The sequence below is a fragment of the Capricornis sumatraensis genome, chromosome 8 (genome assembly GCF_032405125.1).
Source record: "Capricornis sumatraensis isolate serow.1 chromosome 8, serow.2, whole genome shotgun sequence".
Lineage (NCBI taxonomy): Eukaryota > Metazoa > Chordata > Mammalia > Artiodactyla > Bovidae > Capricornis > Capricornis sumatraensis.
The window spans coordinates 84120318-84139773 of NC_091076.1; the positions used below are offsets into that span (position 1 = coordinate 84120318).

General features: G+C 53.2%; 1 protein-coding gene across 2 annotated transcripts; it reads right to left on the reverse strand.

Annotated features, from left to right (window-relative positions):
- On the reverse strand, positions 1–14671 carry ALDH3A2 (aldehyde dehydrogenase 3 family member A2). 2 transcript variants are annotated; one of them, XM_068979111.1, is made up of 12 exons: positions 14629–14671; positions 14341–14501; positions 12148–12379; positions 11347–11432; positions 10061–10269; positions 8980–9097; positions 7219–7360; positions 6541–6707; positions 5112–5211; positions 3915–4150; positions 3202–3307; positions 1–1498 (listed from the first exon to the last, which is right to left on the reverse strand). In XM_068979111.1, exons 2-11 carry the CDS (start codon positions 14491–14493, stop codon positions 3236–3238), a joined length of 1515 nt encoding a protein of 504 aa, XP_068835212.1. In that variant the 5' UTR covers positions 14494–14501; positions 14629–14671; the 3' UTR covers positions 1–1498; positions 3202–3235. The 2 variants fall into 2 exon arrangements, with proteins under 2 accessions (XP_068835212.1, XP_068835213.1); XM_068979112.1 differs by lacking the exon at positions 3202–3307.
- Between the last annotated feature and the right edge of the window lie 4785 nt (positions 14672–19456).

Below are 19456 nucleotides of genomic sequence, written 5' to 3' on the forward strand. Positions count from 1 at the left end.
GTAAAATGCACAATATACCAAATGAAAACTCCATTGTCTGAGATATTTTATGGCTGATTATTCTGATAAAGCCCCAGTGTAAGCAGGTATGTCCTAAGCCAGCCTAGTGATTGGTTGTTGATCCCTGTGTTCTGTAATGAAGGCATAACGCTCTGCAGTCAGCCAAAGCAGGTTCATTCAATGGTGGATCACATGTGCTGTGAGGTGAGGTACAGTCTCTCATTGAGTGTGGGGGCAGGGAGGACCCCCAGGGCTCTTCTTGAGACTTTCTGTTTGGCTGAAGTGCTGGGTCTGGTCCCAACTGTGCTTGGGAGGTCCCCTTCAGTGGGCTGGCTGCTGTCCTGGTCATGGAGAGCCCTCTTCCAGATGCCCCTCACCAGCCCCTGGGGCTCACAGGCTGTAAGTTGTGAACGCCCAAGACCTCTTGTCCAGGACAGAAACTGGTCCCCACGTTAAGTTCTGGACAGAATCTGTTCAGCAGTGCCCCTCGCAGGTTTCCAAAAGTGAAAGTCGATCAGTTGTGTCCGACTCTTTGTGACCCCATGGACTATATAGACCATGGAATTCTCCAGGCCAGAAATACTGGAGTGGGTAGCCATTCCCTTCTCCAGGGGATCTTCCCAACCCAGGTCTTCCACATTGCAGGCGATTCTTTACCAGCTGAGCCACAAGGGAGGCCAAGGGGATGCTTACTCGCCTTGTGGTACAGAAGCAGGAAACTTTAAGATTTGTCCCTCAAGAGCCACTGACTTGCCATGTGCAGCCTCTGATCAAGGGTGGGTATTGTCTGAGTACCATGGCGATAGCAGTGAAACAGGCCAGTGGCTTTGTAAGACGCACAAAGTCTACGAATGACAGATGATTCTTGCACCAAACTGGCAGCTGCCTTCCAGGAGCCCAAGGATTTACCACGTGTGGACATCACAACGGACCGTCACAAGCCGAGCTCAGGACAGGACAGAGAGTGGTGAGAAAGGAGGGCTGCCTCCTGGAGCTGTCTTCTGGTCCCAGGATCGGGGACAGGGCTCCCCCCTCCCCCCAGTTCTAGCGCCCCGAACCCCGAGGACTCTGGGAGATCTCGCCTCACCTCTCTAGACTGAGACCTGGAAACATGTGCAGGGCAGTCTCTGGAAGGCTTCAGGGAGTGCTGCCTGAAGGTGGGGGTGGCAAGCCCCATGTCCCTGGTAAAGAGTCACTGAGCAGGTCTGGGAATGTGGGCTCACCCAGTGCGCTCCCTGTCCCTGCCCAGAGCCCTAGGGACGCAAGTTCTCCAAGTGAGCGTGCTCAGTCCTAGGGGGCCGGGGTGGGGAGGTAAGTGGGGGACTTTGGCTGAAGCAGTGAGTTTTATTAATGGTGAATGGCGAGGATGGTGCGTTTGCATATCTTCTTAAAAAGTTCTGGTACAATTTAAAAATGATTGGTTGGTTAGCCACTGAGCAGAATAATAATTCAGCAGAGACGATGAGGAGGTGGCTAGGGTCCATCAGTAGTATCCGCCCTGTGGTGGGGAGAAGGGATCCAGGTTACAGCCAGTTTATGACCCCTCAGCCCTGCAACATGGGCCCAGGGTCAGAACCCTGACCAGCACCTCCCATCCTGGAAGTCTCTCCTCCAGTGACAGCAGGGCCCACAGGTGCCTAAGGACGAGAGGTCATGCTCTCCCTCCCAAACGACAACAGGATGGTGGTATTGGAAGCAGTACTCTGTCCGACATGGAGGAGACAATGACAACGAGCAAAGACATAAGTTGTAAGAAGGAAGTGGACTGTCCACGTGAACTCTGAAAACTGGTGAGCAATTCTGCTTCTCAAATTCCAGAGAGTAATTAATTTCATCAACACCCACTGAGGCTTAAAGAAGCATAGCCACAGAGTTCAAACGATGCATTTAATCCTCAAGATCCTGATGACATCGATTGATTTTAACCTTTTATTTTCCTCAGCTTTTAAAAGCCCCAGCAATGCTTTCCGTATCTTAGGCTAACCTTTATTGGAACCCTATGTAAAAAGGATGTGGAAAATGCCCCCACCCTGAGATTCTAATGTGCTCCCCTTAGACTAATAACTGTGGCTTTCAGTTTCCCATTTTAAAATGCTCCAAATGCATTCTAATCCTAGTAAATTATTAGAATCAATCAGAGCTACGAAGTGCAAAAAAGCAATCTCAGAAAAATGTCTGCAGTGATCACCAACAAATATTCCTCAAGAAAATGGTCAATTTAGGCACAGAATCCTTTGCTGAAAATAAAAGATGATTTTATAAAAGGAGGGTATACGTGTAGAGAAGCAGCAAAGAGAGAAGGAAGAGCCCCCAGATCTTTACCCAGTCTCACACAAGATCCAAAACAACTGGAACACCTCGGTTCCCAGTGAGGACAGCAAGAGGCGGGGCTGCCCGCACCCTGCGGGCTCAGAAGAGGCCTCAACCAAAGCCATAATTAAATCAATCTCCAGGCCCAGCTAAATAGACATTTTTACAACAGTGATGCATCTCTAGAGCCTACCAGACAAAGGCTTGCCTGCCAAACCCTTTTGGGAACTTTGTGCGGCGCTGCCAGCCCATCTGGCAGGGGGCACTGCTCCCTAAGAGGGGGCATGCCTGTGGGGATCAGTTTGCCTGCACCTCCGGATTCTCCACCAGGCTGAGCGACTCCATCGCAACCAAGGAGGTACTGGTCAGGCTGGGGACCCACGACTTGGGAGAGGACAGGCAGACAGGGACCGGAGACCAAACAGGGCCACCGGCCTCAGCAAGGGGCAGAAGAGCAGCACGGCGGCCCACAGCAAGCTCTCATTCACCAGGTATGCCACATAAGTGCTGAAGTTAAACTTTAAGAAAAACAACTCAAAAACGAAACAAAAAGTGACTCTGAGCTTTTTACGAGATGCTGCTCAGACTCTGAAGCTAGGTCTGAGTGGCTCCACGGGCACATACTTGGGGCAGCTGAGCGCACATGGCTGTGGCTTTCTGGGAGAGATGGTTGCTTCGTCCCGACCCTCTAGAGCCCGGCCCTGGACTGAACCATGGCTGTCAGGTTTAACACTCTGCTGCTCCAGGCTAAAGTCCAAAGTGCCTGGAGACAAATAAATTGCACATTCTTTTTCTGGTAACACATGAGCCTCTGAGTGTAGAAAAACACGTGATCGGAAGAGCACACACCCCACGCTGGCCCGAGTTACAGAAAGGAAGAGACGGCCCTACCTCCTCTCAACACAGAGTGGGTTCTGAGACCGGCTCATGGGACGGCACGTCTGTGAACTGCCAGAAAAAGCAACAGGGCCTTTGTCCTCAGCACAGCCTGGTACCTCTGAGGAAACCCAAATGAATTCAGATGCGGCTGGTGTCTCCAGCTCTACCAACACCCTCTCAACACTTAAACCAGACACAGACACGAACGCAGCTGTTCCCGTTAAATCTGGCTTTGCCCTGGGAAGCTGCCTGGCACTGGCTCTCCTAGCACGTCCACGTCTGCGATGACCAATCACCAGAGACAAACGCTGCGGTCAGCCTCACGGCCAAGCTGCCTCCACCAGCAGCCTGTCACCAGAGGACTGTCCTCCATCTCCACGCGCCGGGTCCATGCACGTCCAGGAACCAGCTGGCCCCAAGGCACCAACAGTGAGAGGATCAAGGGTTAGGCAGCTCAGCTTCTGCAAGCGAGCTCTCCAGGGCTTTAACCTCAGACCAGAGGCAGCGCATGGCTCCTGTGAGGACAGGCTTGTGGACTGGACAGTCTCTGCTGCTGGAGCCCAGAAGCAGCCAGAGATGCTCAGAGAATCAGGGGCTGCCTGCAAGCCATAGCTCCCTAGCCCTTAGTTTTAGGCTGAATGTTAACAGGATGAGACAGCACTGATTTAATAAGATCGGAGGCGCTCCCAAGACAGAGCCACCCCAGGCAGCCATTGGGGACCCACCTTGATGAGCACGGCGGCCAGGACGCCCAGGAGAGTGAGCAGCAGGAGGCCGAGTTTCCCTTTGTTGAACCGCTTCAACAAGAAAAATTTCGCCCAGTCCACCTTCGACTGGCTGTTGGGAGGGTACCGGAGTTGGTTCGCACCTTCCCGCTTGAGAGTTTTTAATAAACAGGGACGTTGATGGGAAAAAGTATCGAAACTGTGTTTTCCGTGATACGCTCCCATCCCGCTGGAGCCTGAAGTCAAGGGCAGATGAGACAAGCCGCTGTAGGTAACGGAGCTCCTCCTGCGCACAGGCAGGCCCCCTCCCACCAGCCTGGCAGGAAGGGGGCCTTGTTCCAGGAGGTCCTGGGCCCCCTGCCCATCGGCATGGGGGGAGCGCCTTGTTCCAGGTCCTCCCAGCGGCCCCTGCACAGTGGACCCCGCCCAGGACATGCTCAGGGTGCTCCTGGGACAGGCTCACTCTATCACAACCCCAGTTCCAAGAGGGAACAGGGCCGGTAGGGCCTTCGTGTGGCCCTGAGGGTCTGACTCTGGGAGCCAGGGGCTGAGCTACGCTTCCTCCAGGCTCTCGGGAGGTCATGTGGTGGTGCTAACAAGCTGGTGGACACTTCTGTCCTCTCAGAGCTGTGCTCCAGGCCTGTGCTCATTTGTCTGCTCTGTCACGTAAGCCAGGCAGACACGTGTGTGGCTAGGGTAACCAGGGCCCAGGGCATGATTTGGGTGAAGCTGAAGCTGCAGGGGGATTCTGTGAGATGTATCACAAGGTGTGCCTTTTAAAGAAAAAGTCTAAATTACAAAATATTAAGTGTTTATGTCTGGGAGGTCATTGCATTTTCCCTCACAACTTTCCATAGTATTCTGTTTTTGTGCCTTTTCCCTAAAAATGCAAATGGACATCCAGGTCCTCGGCTGCTGTCTGCCCTGCCCATGGCCCCATCTCCCGCCTGTCCATGGGCCCATCCCTCGCCTGCCCATGGCCTGTCCCTCACCACCTCATTCATAAAGGACAGAGGGCAAGCCTCAGTTCATCTGAGACTTGATTCTTGGCCCAAGACATGCCCTGCATCTGATGAAGAACTGCAAACCAGGGAAGCAGCAAACTGTAAACCATTACAGACTGGGAAGCGCCCCTGAGGGTGGAGGGTGGGGACGGGCCAGAAGGAGACTCTGGGCAGCAGCTGGGAGGGGCCTCACCCACGCCTCCGAAGGGCAGAGAGCTGAGCATGAAGTGCATGATGACGTCATTGCCTGTGACACCGCCGCTGGACGTCCCGTCGATCATCCGCTTGATGAGCTGAGGGGAAGAGCAGAGGCCCCGGGTCAGCTGCGGCTGGCCCAGGACACACGTCCTCCTCGAGGTCAGACCCCATAAGCGAGCATGGTACAGGTCAGCTCTCAGCTGCACATCGAGTCCTCCGGGGAAGCAACGCAGAGGTGGTTGAACACCCGTCAAACCAGTGTTCGACCCCCGAGCCCACAGCCAGGGCCTCTCTTATCAGGGACCATTCAGGATCTATTCCAGGTCTTAAGAATTGTTACTGTTTCTTCTTTCTGGTCTACTTTACAGCCTGTGATTTACAGATATTCATTTCTATGAGACGCAAAAAACATTCAAACGTCCTACTTTTGAAGGAGACCGCTGGTTGGCTCACCTAGGACCCAAATGGGCAGTGACGCTTGACTGGTAAACGTTGCCTCCCTGGTGCCGACCAGCCCAGTCCTCTGTACCGAAGGTCATCACTGACCACGGGACAGAGCCTGACCTGCCACCCTCCACCCAGGCCACAGACCTCAGCTTCCGCTCTGTCCTCCACTGCCTGTGATCATTTCAGCTGTAGACTGTTGTGTTTTGCTAAGCTGATCCTCACTGAGCCCTGTAAGCTCGGTCTCCCTAAATGGTGGACAGAGATCAGCCCCTCGACAGCTTGGTCAGCTCTGGAAGCGGCCCCATGACCACCTGCACGGCCGGGCAGAGGCTCCACAGGGTACACCTGCTCTGGGGACTTCTCGGCTTGGCCTGGCTGCACATTCTCCTCCGAGTTTTCACTTTTCCTCAGAGGCTCCTGGCCTACTGGCCCACCTTGAGGCTACTGTCCCTCAGCAGCCAGTCACCTTGGAGGTGTGGATGGACAGGCTTGAGAGTGGTGGCGGGGGTGACAAGGTGTGGGTGGCCAGCCTGACTAGGACTGTGAAACCGCTCCAACCACAAGGTTGCATCACTGGAAAAACCCAAGTCCATGGTTTCCAAGCGGCTCCCTTGGCAGTGCCAGAGACCTGCCCCAGTCCGCTCCACAGCCCCGCCTGCATGGCCTTGGGGTCCTTGGGCACCCAGGGTTAACAGCGGGAGAGCTGCTAACACTGGCGCCTGGAAGTTTCCCAATTAGACGGGAGGTGTTTGTGAGTCAACAGACTTGTGACAGTCACTCCGAAGATGGAGCTCTGACCCCAGGGAGTGAGGGGAAGGTCACAGTGATAACCCCAGGGCCTCATTACCTAAGAAAGAGACGGCCAGCTGTGAGAACAGCCTCCCTGGGGACTCAGGCATAATAATCCCAGTCTGCTTTAGAGCAGGGAAGGTTCAAGAGCGCGGCTCACGACAGCATGCATGTGCTGTGAAGATTACCTTACTGTTGTGAGAAAACACATAGAAAGCTAGGGGCTTTTCGCGTTCATTTATGAACTGTATGGCTTCATCTGCATTCTTCACAGGCACTATTGGAAGAATTGGTCCAAAAATTTCTTCCTGCATCACCTTGGTGTCAGGATCCACATCAGTGAGTACTGTTGGGGCTGAAACAGAAAATCAAAGATGAAAAGGCTGCAGCTGAGCCAGAAACATCCAACTCTCACTGCACACGGCGCTCAGGGCTCCCCCGCCCAGCCAAGTGTCACCTCATGAAATAAGCCCCAAGTGCATGCATGAACCGTGCAAATACTCAATGTCTCCAGGCGTGTGCATCAGGGATCCTTGTGCCAGCAAGGGGGTAGGCAGGCTGGAGTAAATCCTGTGTTTACCTAACCGTGTTCAGCACTGCACACCTGCGTCCTTCCCTGGACAGGCCTTCTTGGGAGCACAGATGGTCTGGTCCCTCCAAGGACCAGACCAGCACCACTTCTTAACTCAAGTGCATTCCTGCCCTATCTCTCTGACCTTGACTACAACTGAGTAAGGTTAGAGGATGTCATAAAGTGGTAGCTTTCCCTGGGCCTTGGCTCAGGCTCTGCCTGCCCTGGGCACATGGGATGACACAGGAAGAAACGACATGGACTCTGAGGACACAGACCAGGTGGGTCCCCTTACCTATGTAGCGTGTGGCCTCATCCATCTCCCCACCAAAAGCTATCTTCTGTCCTTCCAGCAGACTCTGTATCCTCTTAAAATGACGAAGATTGACGATCCTCTCGTAGTCGGGAGATTCTTTTACATTTTCTCCATAAAATTCCTGAGTCAAACAACAGTATCTAGTCATCACTAAAGACCCACAAATTAATTTAATAATTATAAAATTCACTTATGTCCCCAGATCTGGCTTTACACCCTCACAGAATCCCACGCCCCGCAACCCCCCCAGCCCCCGAGGACTTCGACAGTAGTGAGGTTAAGCTCCCTGAGAGGTTGAGGGCAGGAGTTTACACACACACAAGTCTCCCATTTCCCAGTTTCTGGGGTTAGCGTGGGTCCTTCCTGGGGTGGACGCAGAGTGGGTACTGCAAGTCGTGCCCCGTATCAGGGCCCCACGTGCATCCCTGTCGACTCTGGCTGCTCCACTCCCTCGAGGAGCTGAGTGGTGGCCTGCAGAGCCTGGAGCATGGCCTTGTGCCCTTCACAGAAAGAGTCTGCCGCGCTTTGTGCTGCTTCCTCCTGGCCTGGAACCTCCACCAGCCACAGACAGTTGGGAAACCACTCAGAAGATCAAAGCACAGTCTGGGTAAACCAATCTCAATGACTCACAGTCAGCCCCAGAGGCACGCTCCATCTCCCCTGACCACTGTCCACTCCCCCCATTAACCTTGAGCTGGCTGGTAAGAACATCCCGGGCAGCCTGTGGAAACACGGGGTCTCAGGTCCCCGCACTGGGGCCACTGGAGTGGCTGTTGGTGCCAGCTGCACCTGAGTGTCACATGGAGACCCCAGATTTCCTGCGGATGGGAGGACAGGAAACTTCTCCTAAATCACGCCTAGCGACTCTCAGGTGACAAGCAGGGCGGTGAGAGGAGAAACGCCTCCAGAAGACAGGGACTGTCACTCCCAGGAAACCTGGCTTGTCACCACACACCCCCAGCACAACTTCTCCAGCCGCAGTGTCTCCCTGGAGTCTGGCCAAGGCCCCTCTCATGCTGTCTTTGTCCAGGCCCGCCACAGTCCCACCACTACATCCACATCAAGACCCTCGGCCCCTCACTGCTCACACTGTCTCTCCTGATTGTCCATGAGCCACCTCTCAGGGCTCAGTCAGCACCCAGGGAGTGAACCATGGTTGTTCCAGCAACTTCTTCACCCAGGAGGCCCATGACCCAGTGCCATCACTCCTTCCTCCAGTCTAAGTCCCTCGTTTCTCCTGGCTTACCTGGGGCCTTCCTTGATCCCAGCCCTAGACTGACACTTGAAACACCCTCAAAGATTGAGGGCTGCATTAAGCGTAGTTAATTCACTCACTCCTCGAAATAGCTGGCTTTGCTAAACCGCCTACACACTGAAGATCAGATGACCTTGACGGGCAGTGGCCACACGTCAGGGGTCCTCGACTGCGCTGCAGAAGCCTGACGGTCTTCTCCCCAGACCACAGAATCACAGCTGAACTGTTTTTTCTAAAGCCTGTGCTGCACCTAAGGAGTTATCATCAACAAATCAGCTGGACGGTTTCTGGTGTGCATACCACCAGCCTCACCTTGCTCTCAGCAAACGTTCTCCAAAAATGTTTTCTCATTAGCCAGGAAGTTCAGTCACAGCTGCTACTGAAATGTTCAAGAGGGGAGGGGATGCGGAGCTGCTGCCCACAAACAGCCAACCTCACCCTGCACCCTTAGGCAGCCAGTGCAACCAGAGGTGGTAAACACGCACCTTCACGGCCTCCTGCACCTTCCGCACGATCTGGTCCTGGAGGGACGGCTCACAGAGCATGTAGTCGGGGGCAATGCAGGTCTGACCGCAGTTCATGAACTTGCCCCAGGCGATGCGTCTGGGAAAAGCACCAGCAGCTGCATTCAGTCCCCGCACCTGCCACCCACACTGTGCTGTTTACTAACAATGCTCACAAACGTACTCATGAATCTTGACTGAACAATGTTTTAATGATTCATCTCTGTAGCACTTTCAGTTGATGCAGAATATTCTAAGAAGCAGGGAAAGCTTTGTGCCTACTCATCAGCAACAGTGCTTTAAATGCAGAGACGGCCCTGCCTGCAGTAGGAAAGGACAGAGTACGGTTTTCTGACACCCCCTCCCTCCTCCAACTCCGACTAGGAGGACGTCTGGGAGGACGGGGTCCCCTGGCTCTGGGAAGCTGTGCCTGAGCTCTGACAGAAATCCACGCTCTGGGGTCTCCTGTTCGGGCAGACAGACACCTACAGAGCCCACCCGACCCCACCCAATGCCCCCACCCCCTCTCCACCGCCTCTCCGAGGGGAGGGGAGCCATGCCGCTCTAGCACTGTCAACTGTGGGTCTGAGCACTTGCTGTGAGCCAAACTGATTCAGCACAGACACCTCCAAACCTTTCACTTTCTAGTTCTCAGATGCAAGATGCTCTTAGTTAGAAGATGAGCAGTATCCGTTATCAATAAATGAACTTAAGAGGTCAGCATAGGGAGTCTAAAGATTTTGGATTATCTACTGTACTTTCTGGATCAGCTACCAGTGGGACAGAAAGATTTCCTGCCTGATCTATTATCTTGAGAACAGAGAGACCTTGTTTTTCATTCCTAAGGACGGCTGTGTGATGTCAAGGCTTTGTATTCACAACTTCCGGCCATGGCACTAAGAGGGAGTGTGTGAAAGTTCCACGCTACCACCTGGCCCCCACCCAGGAGGACATCAACCCCCAAGACTCATCAAGGTCTCTTGGAGCCAGGAGGCACAGGGGACACGCCAGCAGGCTCTCGGCTGAGCTGGGAAAATCCAGGAAACCAGAGAGCCAGTCTCACCGGCAGGCGACATCCAAGTCACAGTCTCGGTCCACGAAGCATGGGCTCTTTCCTCCCAGTTCAAGGGTCACAGGGGTCAGATGCTTGGCAGCAGCCTGCATGACGATTTTTCCAACAGCGGTGTTTCCCGTGTAGAGAATGTGGTCAAATCGCTGCTTCAGAAGTTCCGTGGTCTCCTCAACACCACCATTGACGACGGCGTACAGATCCTGAAGGAAAGAGACAGATGCAAATATCACTGACTTTATCCTGTCATCCAATGTAAACACCTAACTGTCCGTAAAACCAGGAAAAGGTGGAGACCGGCCCTGGTGAGGATGGGTGGGGGAGTCCAATGGCACCTGAGAATCTCGACCTGCAGCAGAACTGGCCAGAGAGACCAGCATTTCCACCTCAGCCTCACAAGGCCACAAAGGAGAAGAGGGATCCCACCCAGGACATGCAGAGCCGGGGGCAGGGCGAAGGGAGGGTGGCAGGGACGCAGCTGCTGTGGGTGAGCACAGGACAGGCCCTGGGCACGTCCACCTGGATGTCCTTCCTGAACTCAGCTCAGTGCAGGGCTTAGACCACGGGGAGACCAAGGGACATCTGAGTCTGAACATGTGTGAAACCCAGTGAGGGCCCCCAAGGTCGGGCCAGCTGCTCCCTACCCCACTGCCACCAGCTCCTATGCCTGCTGGCTGGGGGCCTCATATCTGCCTCCCTGAGAGTCCCTGAGGACCCCCTCCCCACAGAGCTAAACGGCATCACAACATTCTCTGCCTTGCACCAGACCCCTGATCGTTTTTTCTACACAGCTTCTGACACTCTTCACTGCCAGGACTTTAACCCAGAGTGAGGGGCCAGCTCTGGGTCAGCAGGCCGTTTCTTTCTGTGGTTTTCAGGCCACAAACTTGTCCATTTAAGCCTGGACACACTCTCACACAACTGAACCTCGCTAGGAGCACCTGGCTCAGCTCCAGTCCCTCGTCAGACAACCCACTACCTGAATACACCTAAGGTCGCGGCAAATCCAACAACGGGTCAACTCAGAACACCACACAGCAGGGGATGCTCTCTGAGCAGCAGAGGTGCTGATAAGGCCAAGGGCCTGAACAGACTGTAACCACAGCAGCTGAACGATTCCAGTTTGTCTTGGACTTCACTTCTCTTGTCAGGCCAGTTGCAGGAGGCTTAGGGAAATGGGGCATGGAGGCCCGATCACCAAACAACGGCGGCGGGAAGAGCGGGTACCTGTTCCCCACGACCAACAGACAGACATGCATGCCAAGGAGGGGCACTCTCACCTGGTCCAAGTACTGAGGGAGGAGCTTAGCCAAGAGCTTGGCTGTATTCTCACTTACTTCGGAAGGCTTGATAATCACAGCATTTCCTAAACAGAGCAGAAAGCAGGACAGCACTGTCGAGTACCTGAGTGACTAACAGCCGCCCAGCTGGCGCTAACATGCGGAGCACAGGCTAAGCGTCACTCCACGTCGGTGCTCGGCCTTGTTCACCGCGGGCCCGAGTCACCCCACTGCCTCCTTCCTGTAGGCTGCCGCCTCCATTCTCACCCTCCAGGTCCCATCAGCCACCCTACGTGGCCTCCAGCGTTCCCACATTGCTCTCACTCCCACTCTTGGGTTTTCCTGTTTGCCCTGGGATTACTACACAAATATGAGCCTTGTCATCATGAAGCTGTTGATCTGGATCCTGGAGAACTGAGAAATTAATCCCTTCGCACTTGCTGCGGGCCACGGAGCATGACTCCCACAGTCCTTATCTGAATGCAGAATCTAGTCAGACAGAATCCAACTGATTCATCCAAAGCCAGAGGTGGTGACTAAAACCACCTGGGAACATGGATGTCTGACTCTTGACCCAGTCTGTGGACTCACGTGTGCCTCTCTACCCTCATGGGTTCCCTCTCCAGGGCTCCAGAAAGCAGTGGCCACACAAGCCTCTGAAGCCCGCTAAACAAGAATAATGCTATGACTTTTCAATACACTGCTGGCTTACACTAAGGCAAGCCACCACAGCAAGTGCATTTAATTAGGCACCCTCCTTAACGTGCAACAATGGCACGAGGACACAAGCTGACCCCAGACCTGCAGCGATGGCTCCTATCAGGGGCTGGATGGTGAGGACAAAGGGGTAGTTCCAAGCTCCGATAATCAGTACGACCCCCAGGGGCTCTGGCTGGATGTAGGCCTCGTCCAGCATGGTGAGCAGGTTCCTCTGAGCTGGTTTAGCAGCAGCCCATTCCGGAAGCTTCTCCAGCACGAGATCAATTTCTCCAAGCACAGAAATGACTTCTTGACTGTATGCGTTGAATTCGCTCTGTCACAAGAGGATACAGTTAACTTTCATGGGTCTGACATACTCAGGCAAGGGAATCCCCTGGTGGTCCAGTGGTTAGGACTCTGCTCTTCCACTGCAGAGGGCATGGGTTCGATCCCTGGCCCAGGAACTAAGATCCCACAAACCATACAGCAATGTACAAAGAAACCAAAGTGCTGGGCTAGGCACACCTGTCAGACAGGCTGGTTTGCTGTGTAGATTTCTCTGCGCCCTTCAAGCCCACAGTGCATGCCTGCTAAGTCACTGCAGTTGTCTCCGACTCTGCAGTCATCCAGGTTCCTCTATCCATGGGATTCTCCAGGCAAGAACACTGGAGTGGGTTGCCATGCCCTGCTCCAGGGGAATCTTCCTGACCCAGGGATAGAACTTGCCTCTCTTATGTCAACTGCACCGGCAGGCAGGTTCTTTACCACTAGTGCCACCTAAAGCCCATAGTATGCACTCATTAACTCCCTAATATATTCAGTCTCTCTAAATCCTTCTTTACCGACCCAAGACATTTAAACCCAGGCTTAAATGGTCCTTAATTAATAATGGTGTGCCCTAATCTCACTTCACAAGCCACAGTAATTATGCTTTCACCCATATCTTAATATTTCACCCTTAATACACTGCCTTATACCAGTCTTCCCTGGTGGCTCAGATGGTAAAGCATCTGCCTGCAATGCGGGAGACCCAGGTTCGATCCCTGGGTTGAGAAGATCTCCTGGAGAAGGAAATGGCAACCCACTCCAGTACTCTTGCCTGGAGAATCCCTCGGAGGGAGGAGCCTGGTAGTCTACAGTCCATGAGGTCACAAAGAGTCAGACATGACTGAGCGAATTCACTTCACTTCACTTACAATTGTAGTTTCACTTTGGGCATGTTTTGTTTCTGGACCAAATTTAACACCCTCAAGGGCAAGGAATTTACTGTACTGCTTTCATTTTTTTCTTTAACTCATGTCTGACTCTTTGCGACCCCATGGACTGTATCGTCCATGGAATTCTCTAGGCCAGAATACTGGAGTGGCTAGCCTTTCCCTTCTCCAGGGGATCTTCCCAACCCAGGAATCGAACACAGGTCTCCCACACTGCAGGTGGATTCTTTACCAGCTGAGCCACAAAGGAAGCCCTGTACTTCTTTCATAATCCTTAAGATACACACTCAGAAATGCTGATAGAGGGACCGATTCAGACATCTTGGTTCAGACAACTTAAATCCACCTTCTGTGACACAGTGCTTCTCCACCGTAAGTAAACGCTATAGTTCTGTTTTTACTACTGGTGGTGGTGGTGGTGTTCAGTCACTAAGTCATTTCCGACTCTTGTGACCCCACGGTCCATGGGATTTCCCAGGTAAGAATCCTGGAGTGGGTTGCCATTTCCTTCTCCAGGGGACCTTCCCAACTCAGAGATCAGATCTTGATCTTCTGCACTGCAGGTGGATTCCTTACCACTGAGCCACCAGGGAAGCCCACACTTCTTATGTTTCTACTCCTCAAAATAATCTTTAGGGGGAAGTGAAGGATGGAGCCTCGCAAAGCCAAAGCAAGGCCTTGCTCTGGCTTTGCTACCCCTAGAATAAAGAGGGCGAAAAAAGAATAGTAACAACAGTATTATAGAACACAGGGGACTGTATTTAAACCCTAAACACTCGCCCAAAACCTTGCTACTGAAAGCAGGGTTCCAGAAAAAGGCAGCATTGTATCATCCGGGAGCTTGTTACAAACTCGGGCTCTCAGAGTGCCCCCAAACCTCACCCGACCCACGGAAGCATCGTCTGCCTTTAACAGGTCCCGGGTAACTCGCGGGTGCACAGATCTGAAACCTAAAGTAGTGGTGGAAAATCCGAGCGCAACCAGCAGCCACAAAGTTGAAAGACAGTAATCCGGCCCGCAAATTGCTCGAATGACCCAATCCCGGGAGAGGGGGAAAGGGTGGGGTCAGGTCCGGGCGCACCTTGCTCAGGTCCGCACCGATGGCCGCCAGGATGTCCTTCTCGCGCTCCTGCACCATCGCGCGCAGGGCCTCGAGCTGCCGCCGCCGGAACGTCAAGGGGCGAGAGCGGCCGGAGCCGAAAGCCACGCGAACCCGCTGGACCTCGCGCTCCATGGCCGGTCCTGCGGGGAGAGGGGAGATCCGGCGCTGTAGGCGGCGGGCGGGCAGAACGCGGGGCCGCGGGGCTGGGCAGGCCCATCCCGGCCCTCCATCCGGTCCCGGGCCCACGGCTCACGGCCCACGCCGCACCTCAGCGCCCGACGCGCCGACTCAGCCGACGCCAACTGCCCGGCCGACGCCCAGCCAGCAGTGCTCAGCCCCGAGTCACGCGCCGATTGGCCGGCGCGGCCCACGTGACCGCCGCAGGCCGGACACTGTGCGGGCCCCGCCCCCAGCCTTCGGCGGGCTAGCGGGGGAGGACGACGCTGGGGAGCTGGGGCTGGAGGGGACCTTGGCTGCGCCTGCGCCTGCGCCTGGGGCGCGCGGTTCAGACCTCGCAGACCTGGCCCCGCGCCAAGCGGCTCCGGAGGCGGCGCTTGGCCGCCCGCACCGCTTCTTCCGGGCACCGAGTCTCTTGGACTCGTCACGCATGTCAGTACCCTGCAGCATCTCTTCTTCCCTTACCTGCCGCTCTCCGCCGCTTCCACCCTCCGTTTGCTGTCCCCTCCCTCCCCCACCCCAGGTCCCTGTCCCCCTCCCCCACCCCAGGTCCCTGTCCCCCTTCCCTCCCCCTCCCCGAGTCCCTGTCCCCCTTACCCTCCCCGAGTCCCTGTCTCCCTCCCCCACTCCCATCCTGAGTCTCTGTCCCCCTTCGCATCCCCAAGCCCCTGACCCCTTTCCCCTAGAGGGCCTGGGCTCCGGCTCCCCCTACACCCACGGTGACAGAGCCCGCTGCCAGTGGGTGCTCACCTCACTCTCCTCACCTGTGCTGGTTGGAGGAACCTTCTGGCTCCTTCCTGACTTCACTGAGACTTTAATCTGCCTGCACGTGATTGCTTATCATTTCCCTGTGCTTTGACTCCTCAGGGAGAGAACCTGTTATCCGGAGGTGAAGGACTCTGCCTCAGGATGGGGAAGTCTGCCCCTTTCCCGGGATGCGTCGCTGATGCTTCCCCAGAGGTGCGCGTCCCTCCCGGCCGCGGGGTCTCCCGTGAACCCTTCAAGGGCCCTGTCGCGTCTCCTGTTTGATGTGTGCTCTTCTGACAATATACAAAACTGTTCGGAAAACCGAGCTTCTGCACAGCGCTTTCCTCCATGTGGGTATTGCCCACCTGGGCTACAGCCCTCGGGTTTGGCCAGGGAAAAAAAACAACTCTCTTCTAGTTTTATGAGCAAACTCCTTGGAAAAGACCTCGATGCTGGGAAAGATTGAGGGCAGGAGGAGAAGGGGACAACAGACGATGAGATGGTTGGATGGCATCACCGTCTCAATGGACATGAGTCTGAGCAAACTCCTGGAGATAGTGAAGGACAGAGAAGCCTGATGTGCTGCAGTCCGTGGGGTAGCAAAGAGTCAGACATGGCTTAGCAACTGAGCGACAACAATGCAGTCTTGTGAGAGGTTGTTTACTGATCACTTGCCTCCACACTCAGCTGCAGCTGATCACTGCCATCTCCTGGAGGCCGGCTTCGCTTGTTTGCCTGTTTGTGTTCTGCTTGTGTTTGGCTTTGCTTGTTTGTGTTCTTCTGGTTTTCCTTTCTTTCCGTCACAGAGTCCTTTGGGTCTTTCTTTGCCGGATCTCTTCTTCCAGGCCTCCTGAAGTTCTGGTGCCTGAGGACTCAGTCCCCGGGCCTCTTCTCTTTCCTCAGTCAAGACCTCATCTAATCTCCTGGACAGTGCTGGAGAAGGTTTTCAATTCCATCTGGTCTCACCCTTTTCTTTGAACTCCAATAGGCATGTTCAACTGCATCCCTTTCATACTGGCGTTCATAATAGGCAGGTTAAAGGTGACCATGGATAGAATTGCTCGTTTATTTTAATCTACCAAATACACTGCAGAGCTCCTCCAGTGTCCCCAGTCTCAGTAAAGGGTACCATCCTTCCTTTATCCTTTTTATTCAGGCCAAACTCCTTAGATTATCCTGATTCTTTGGCCTAGCTTGTTGATCCGAGCACTTCTGCCCTAGTTTAAGCCATGATAATTCTTACCTGCACCTTATGGAACCTCCCACTGGGTTCCCTGCTTCTGCTGCTGACTTTGGGAAATTGTCATTTTTTGTCCTCCAGTTGCCCTTATGTAACCTGCCCCACAGACTCCCAGCATGTCGGAACTGTACTTTGCCAGGTTCCCATGGCTGCTGGCTTCCAGTGGGTTCTGCCTCTGGAGGCATGAGCAAGAGTGAGCAGGGTGAGGAGGAAGGCAACTCTCTGCTTCTGGGTTCTGCAGTGTGGTGGTTGCCGGCCATTCCTGAGGTGTAAGTGGAGCAAGGATGGTTCCTCCCTTGGCCAAGGGGGCTATGTTTAGTAGACGCAGGGTGACAGTGACAGCCTGTCCGGGTGGCACAGGTGCTGGTGCAGCCCCCCGGGTTCCTTCCAGCCAGGGGTATTCTAAGCTGCTTCCCATCTGTCCTGTAGTCTTACTGTTTATATTCCCTCCGCCTGCCATAGGTTGAGTGGCTTCTCTTTTCATATCTGAATTTTGACTTTGCTGCAGCGTTTCTCCACCCAGCTGTCAGTCATCAACACCCTTGATCCTGTCCCCTGCTCAAAGCTTTCCATCGGCTTCCTGTGACATTTAGAGTAAAATCTAAAACCCACACTGTGTTCAGCAGCCCCGTGTGTCCTGCCTGCAGCCTCCTCTCCAGCCTTGTTCCAAGTGATCCTCCCACTGAGTGGAGTGCTTGCGTCGTTGCTCACAGAACGGGAAGCACATCCCCACTCAGGGGCTTTGCTCCTGGCTCTATCCTCGGGCTGGAGTGCTCAGCTTACCTAACTCCATCTTTGGTTAAACGTAACATCCTTAAAGAAAACTTCTCTTAAAAAAAAAAAAAGCTGTAGTCTCCAGTGTCTAAGCCAACTTCATCCCTGAGGGTTGCCTGTGCCTGGCAGGCTTACAGTCTCAGGTCAGTGAAGGATCCTCCTGCTGTCCCAGGGCACGGCATTCCCGGGAGACTGTCCCAAAGGAGACGGAGGAAAGCCAAGAAGCATTTAAAATGCTAAATCTGTTTTCTTAATTTTATTTTTGGAGTATAATCGCTTTAGAATGTTGTGTTAGTTTCTGCTGTACAACAAAGTGAGTCAGCCATGTATATACACAGTGAAAATCCTCTTTGGATTTTTTTCTGTCAGCAAAGACAGTCAGTTCAGTTCAGTCACTCAGTCGTGTCTTAGTCTTTGTGACCCCATGGACTACAGCACGCCAGGCTTCCCTGTCCTTCAGCATTTCCTGGAGCTTACTCAGATTCATGTCCTTTGAGTCAGTGATGCCACCCAAGCATCTCATCCTCTGTCATCCCCTTCTCCTCCTGCCTTCAATCTTTCCTAGCATCAGGGTCTTTTCCAAAGAATCAGTTCTTTGCATCATGTGGCCAAAGGATAGGAGCTTCAGCATCAGTCCTTCCAATGAATATTCAGGACTGATTTCCTCTAGGATTGACTGATTGGATCTCCTTGCAATCTAAGGGACTCTCAAGAGTCTTCTTCAACACCACAGTTCACAAGCATCAGTCCTTTGGTACTCAGCTTTCTTTATAGTCTAACTCTCACATCCATACGTGACTACTATAAAAAAAAAAACATAGCTTTGACTAGACAGACCTTTGTTGGCAAAGTAACGTTTCTGCTTTTTAATATGCTGTCTAGGTTGGTCAAAGCTTTTCTTCTAAGCAGCAAGCATCTTTTAATTTCATGGCTACAGTCATCATCTGCAGTGATTTTGGAGCCCAAGAAAATAAAGTCTGTCCCTGTTTCCATTGTTTTCCCATCTATTTGCCATGAAGTGATGGGACCAGGTGCCATGATCTTTGTTATTTTTTGAATGTTGAGTTTTAAGCCAGGTTTTTCACTCTTCTCTTTCACTTTCATCAGGAGGCTGTTTAGTTCCTCTTCACTTTTTGCCATAAGGGTGGTGGTGTCATCTGCATATCTAAGGTTGTTATTTCTCCCAGCAGTCTTGATTCCAGCTTGTCCTTCATCCAGCCTGGCATTTCGCATGATGCACTCTGCATACAAGTTAAATAAAGTTGACAATATACAGCCTTGACAGGAGAAGGCAATGGCACCCCACTCCAGTACTCTTGCCTGGAAAATCCCATGGATGGAAGAGCCTGGTGGGCTGCAGTCCATGGGGTCACTAAGAGTCGGACACGGCTGAGCGACTTCACTTTCACTTTTCACTTTCATGCATTGGAGAAGGAAATGGCAACCCACTCCAGTGTTCTTGCCTGGAGAATCCCAGGGACAAGGGAGCCGGCTGGGCTGCCGTCTGTGGGGCTGCACAGAGCCGGACACGACTGAGGCGACTTAGCAGCAGCAGCAGCAGCCTTGACATACTCCTTTTGCGGTTGGGAACCAGTCTGTGTTTCCATGTCCAGTTCTAACTGTTGCTTCTTGATCTGCATACAGATTTCTTAGGAGACAGGTAAGGTGGCCTAGTATTCCCATCTCTTGAAGAATTTTCCACAGTTTGTTGTGATCCACGCAGTTAAAGGGTTTGGCATAGTCAATAAGGCAGAAGTAGATGTTTTCCTGGAACTCTTGCCTTTTCTACTATCCAACGGATGTTGGAATTTGATCTCTGGTCCTTCTGCCTTTTCTAAATCCAGCTTGAACATCTGCAGGTTCTCAGTTCACATATTGCTGAAGCCTCACTTGGAAAATTTTGAGCATTACTTTGCTAGCGTTTGAGATGAGTGGAATTGTGCAGTAGTTTGATCGTTCTTTGGTATTGCCAGCAAAGACAAGTGCTAACATAGGCCGTTAGTGACAGCACAGCGATGTCAGACAAATGGGCAGAACCTGATTCTAGAACTGTGGCAATGTTTACATTGGCTCAGAGTTCACCTTTTTGATCTGACGTGGGCAGACATTTTAAACTTTGAGCCAATATAAATGTTACATAACGGACTAAACTGGCCT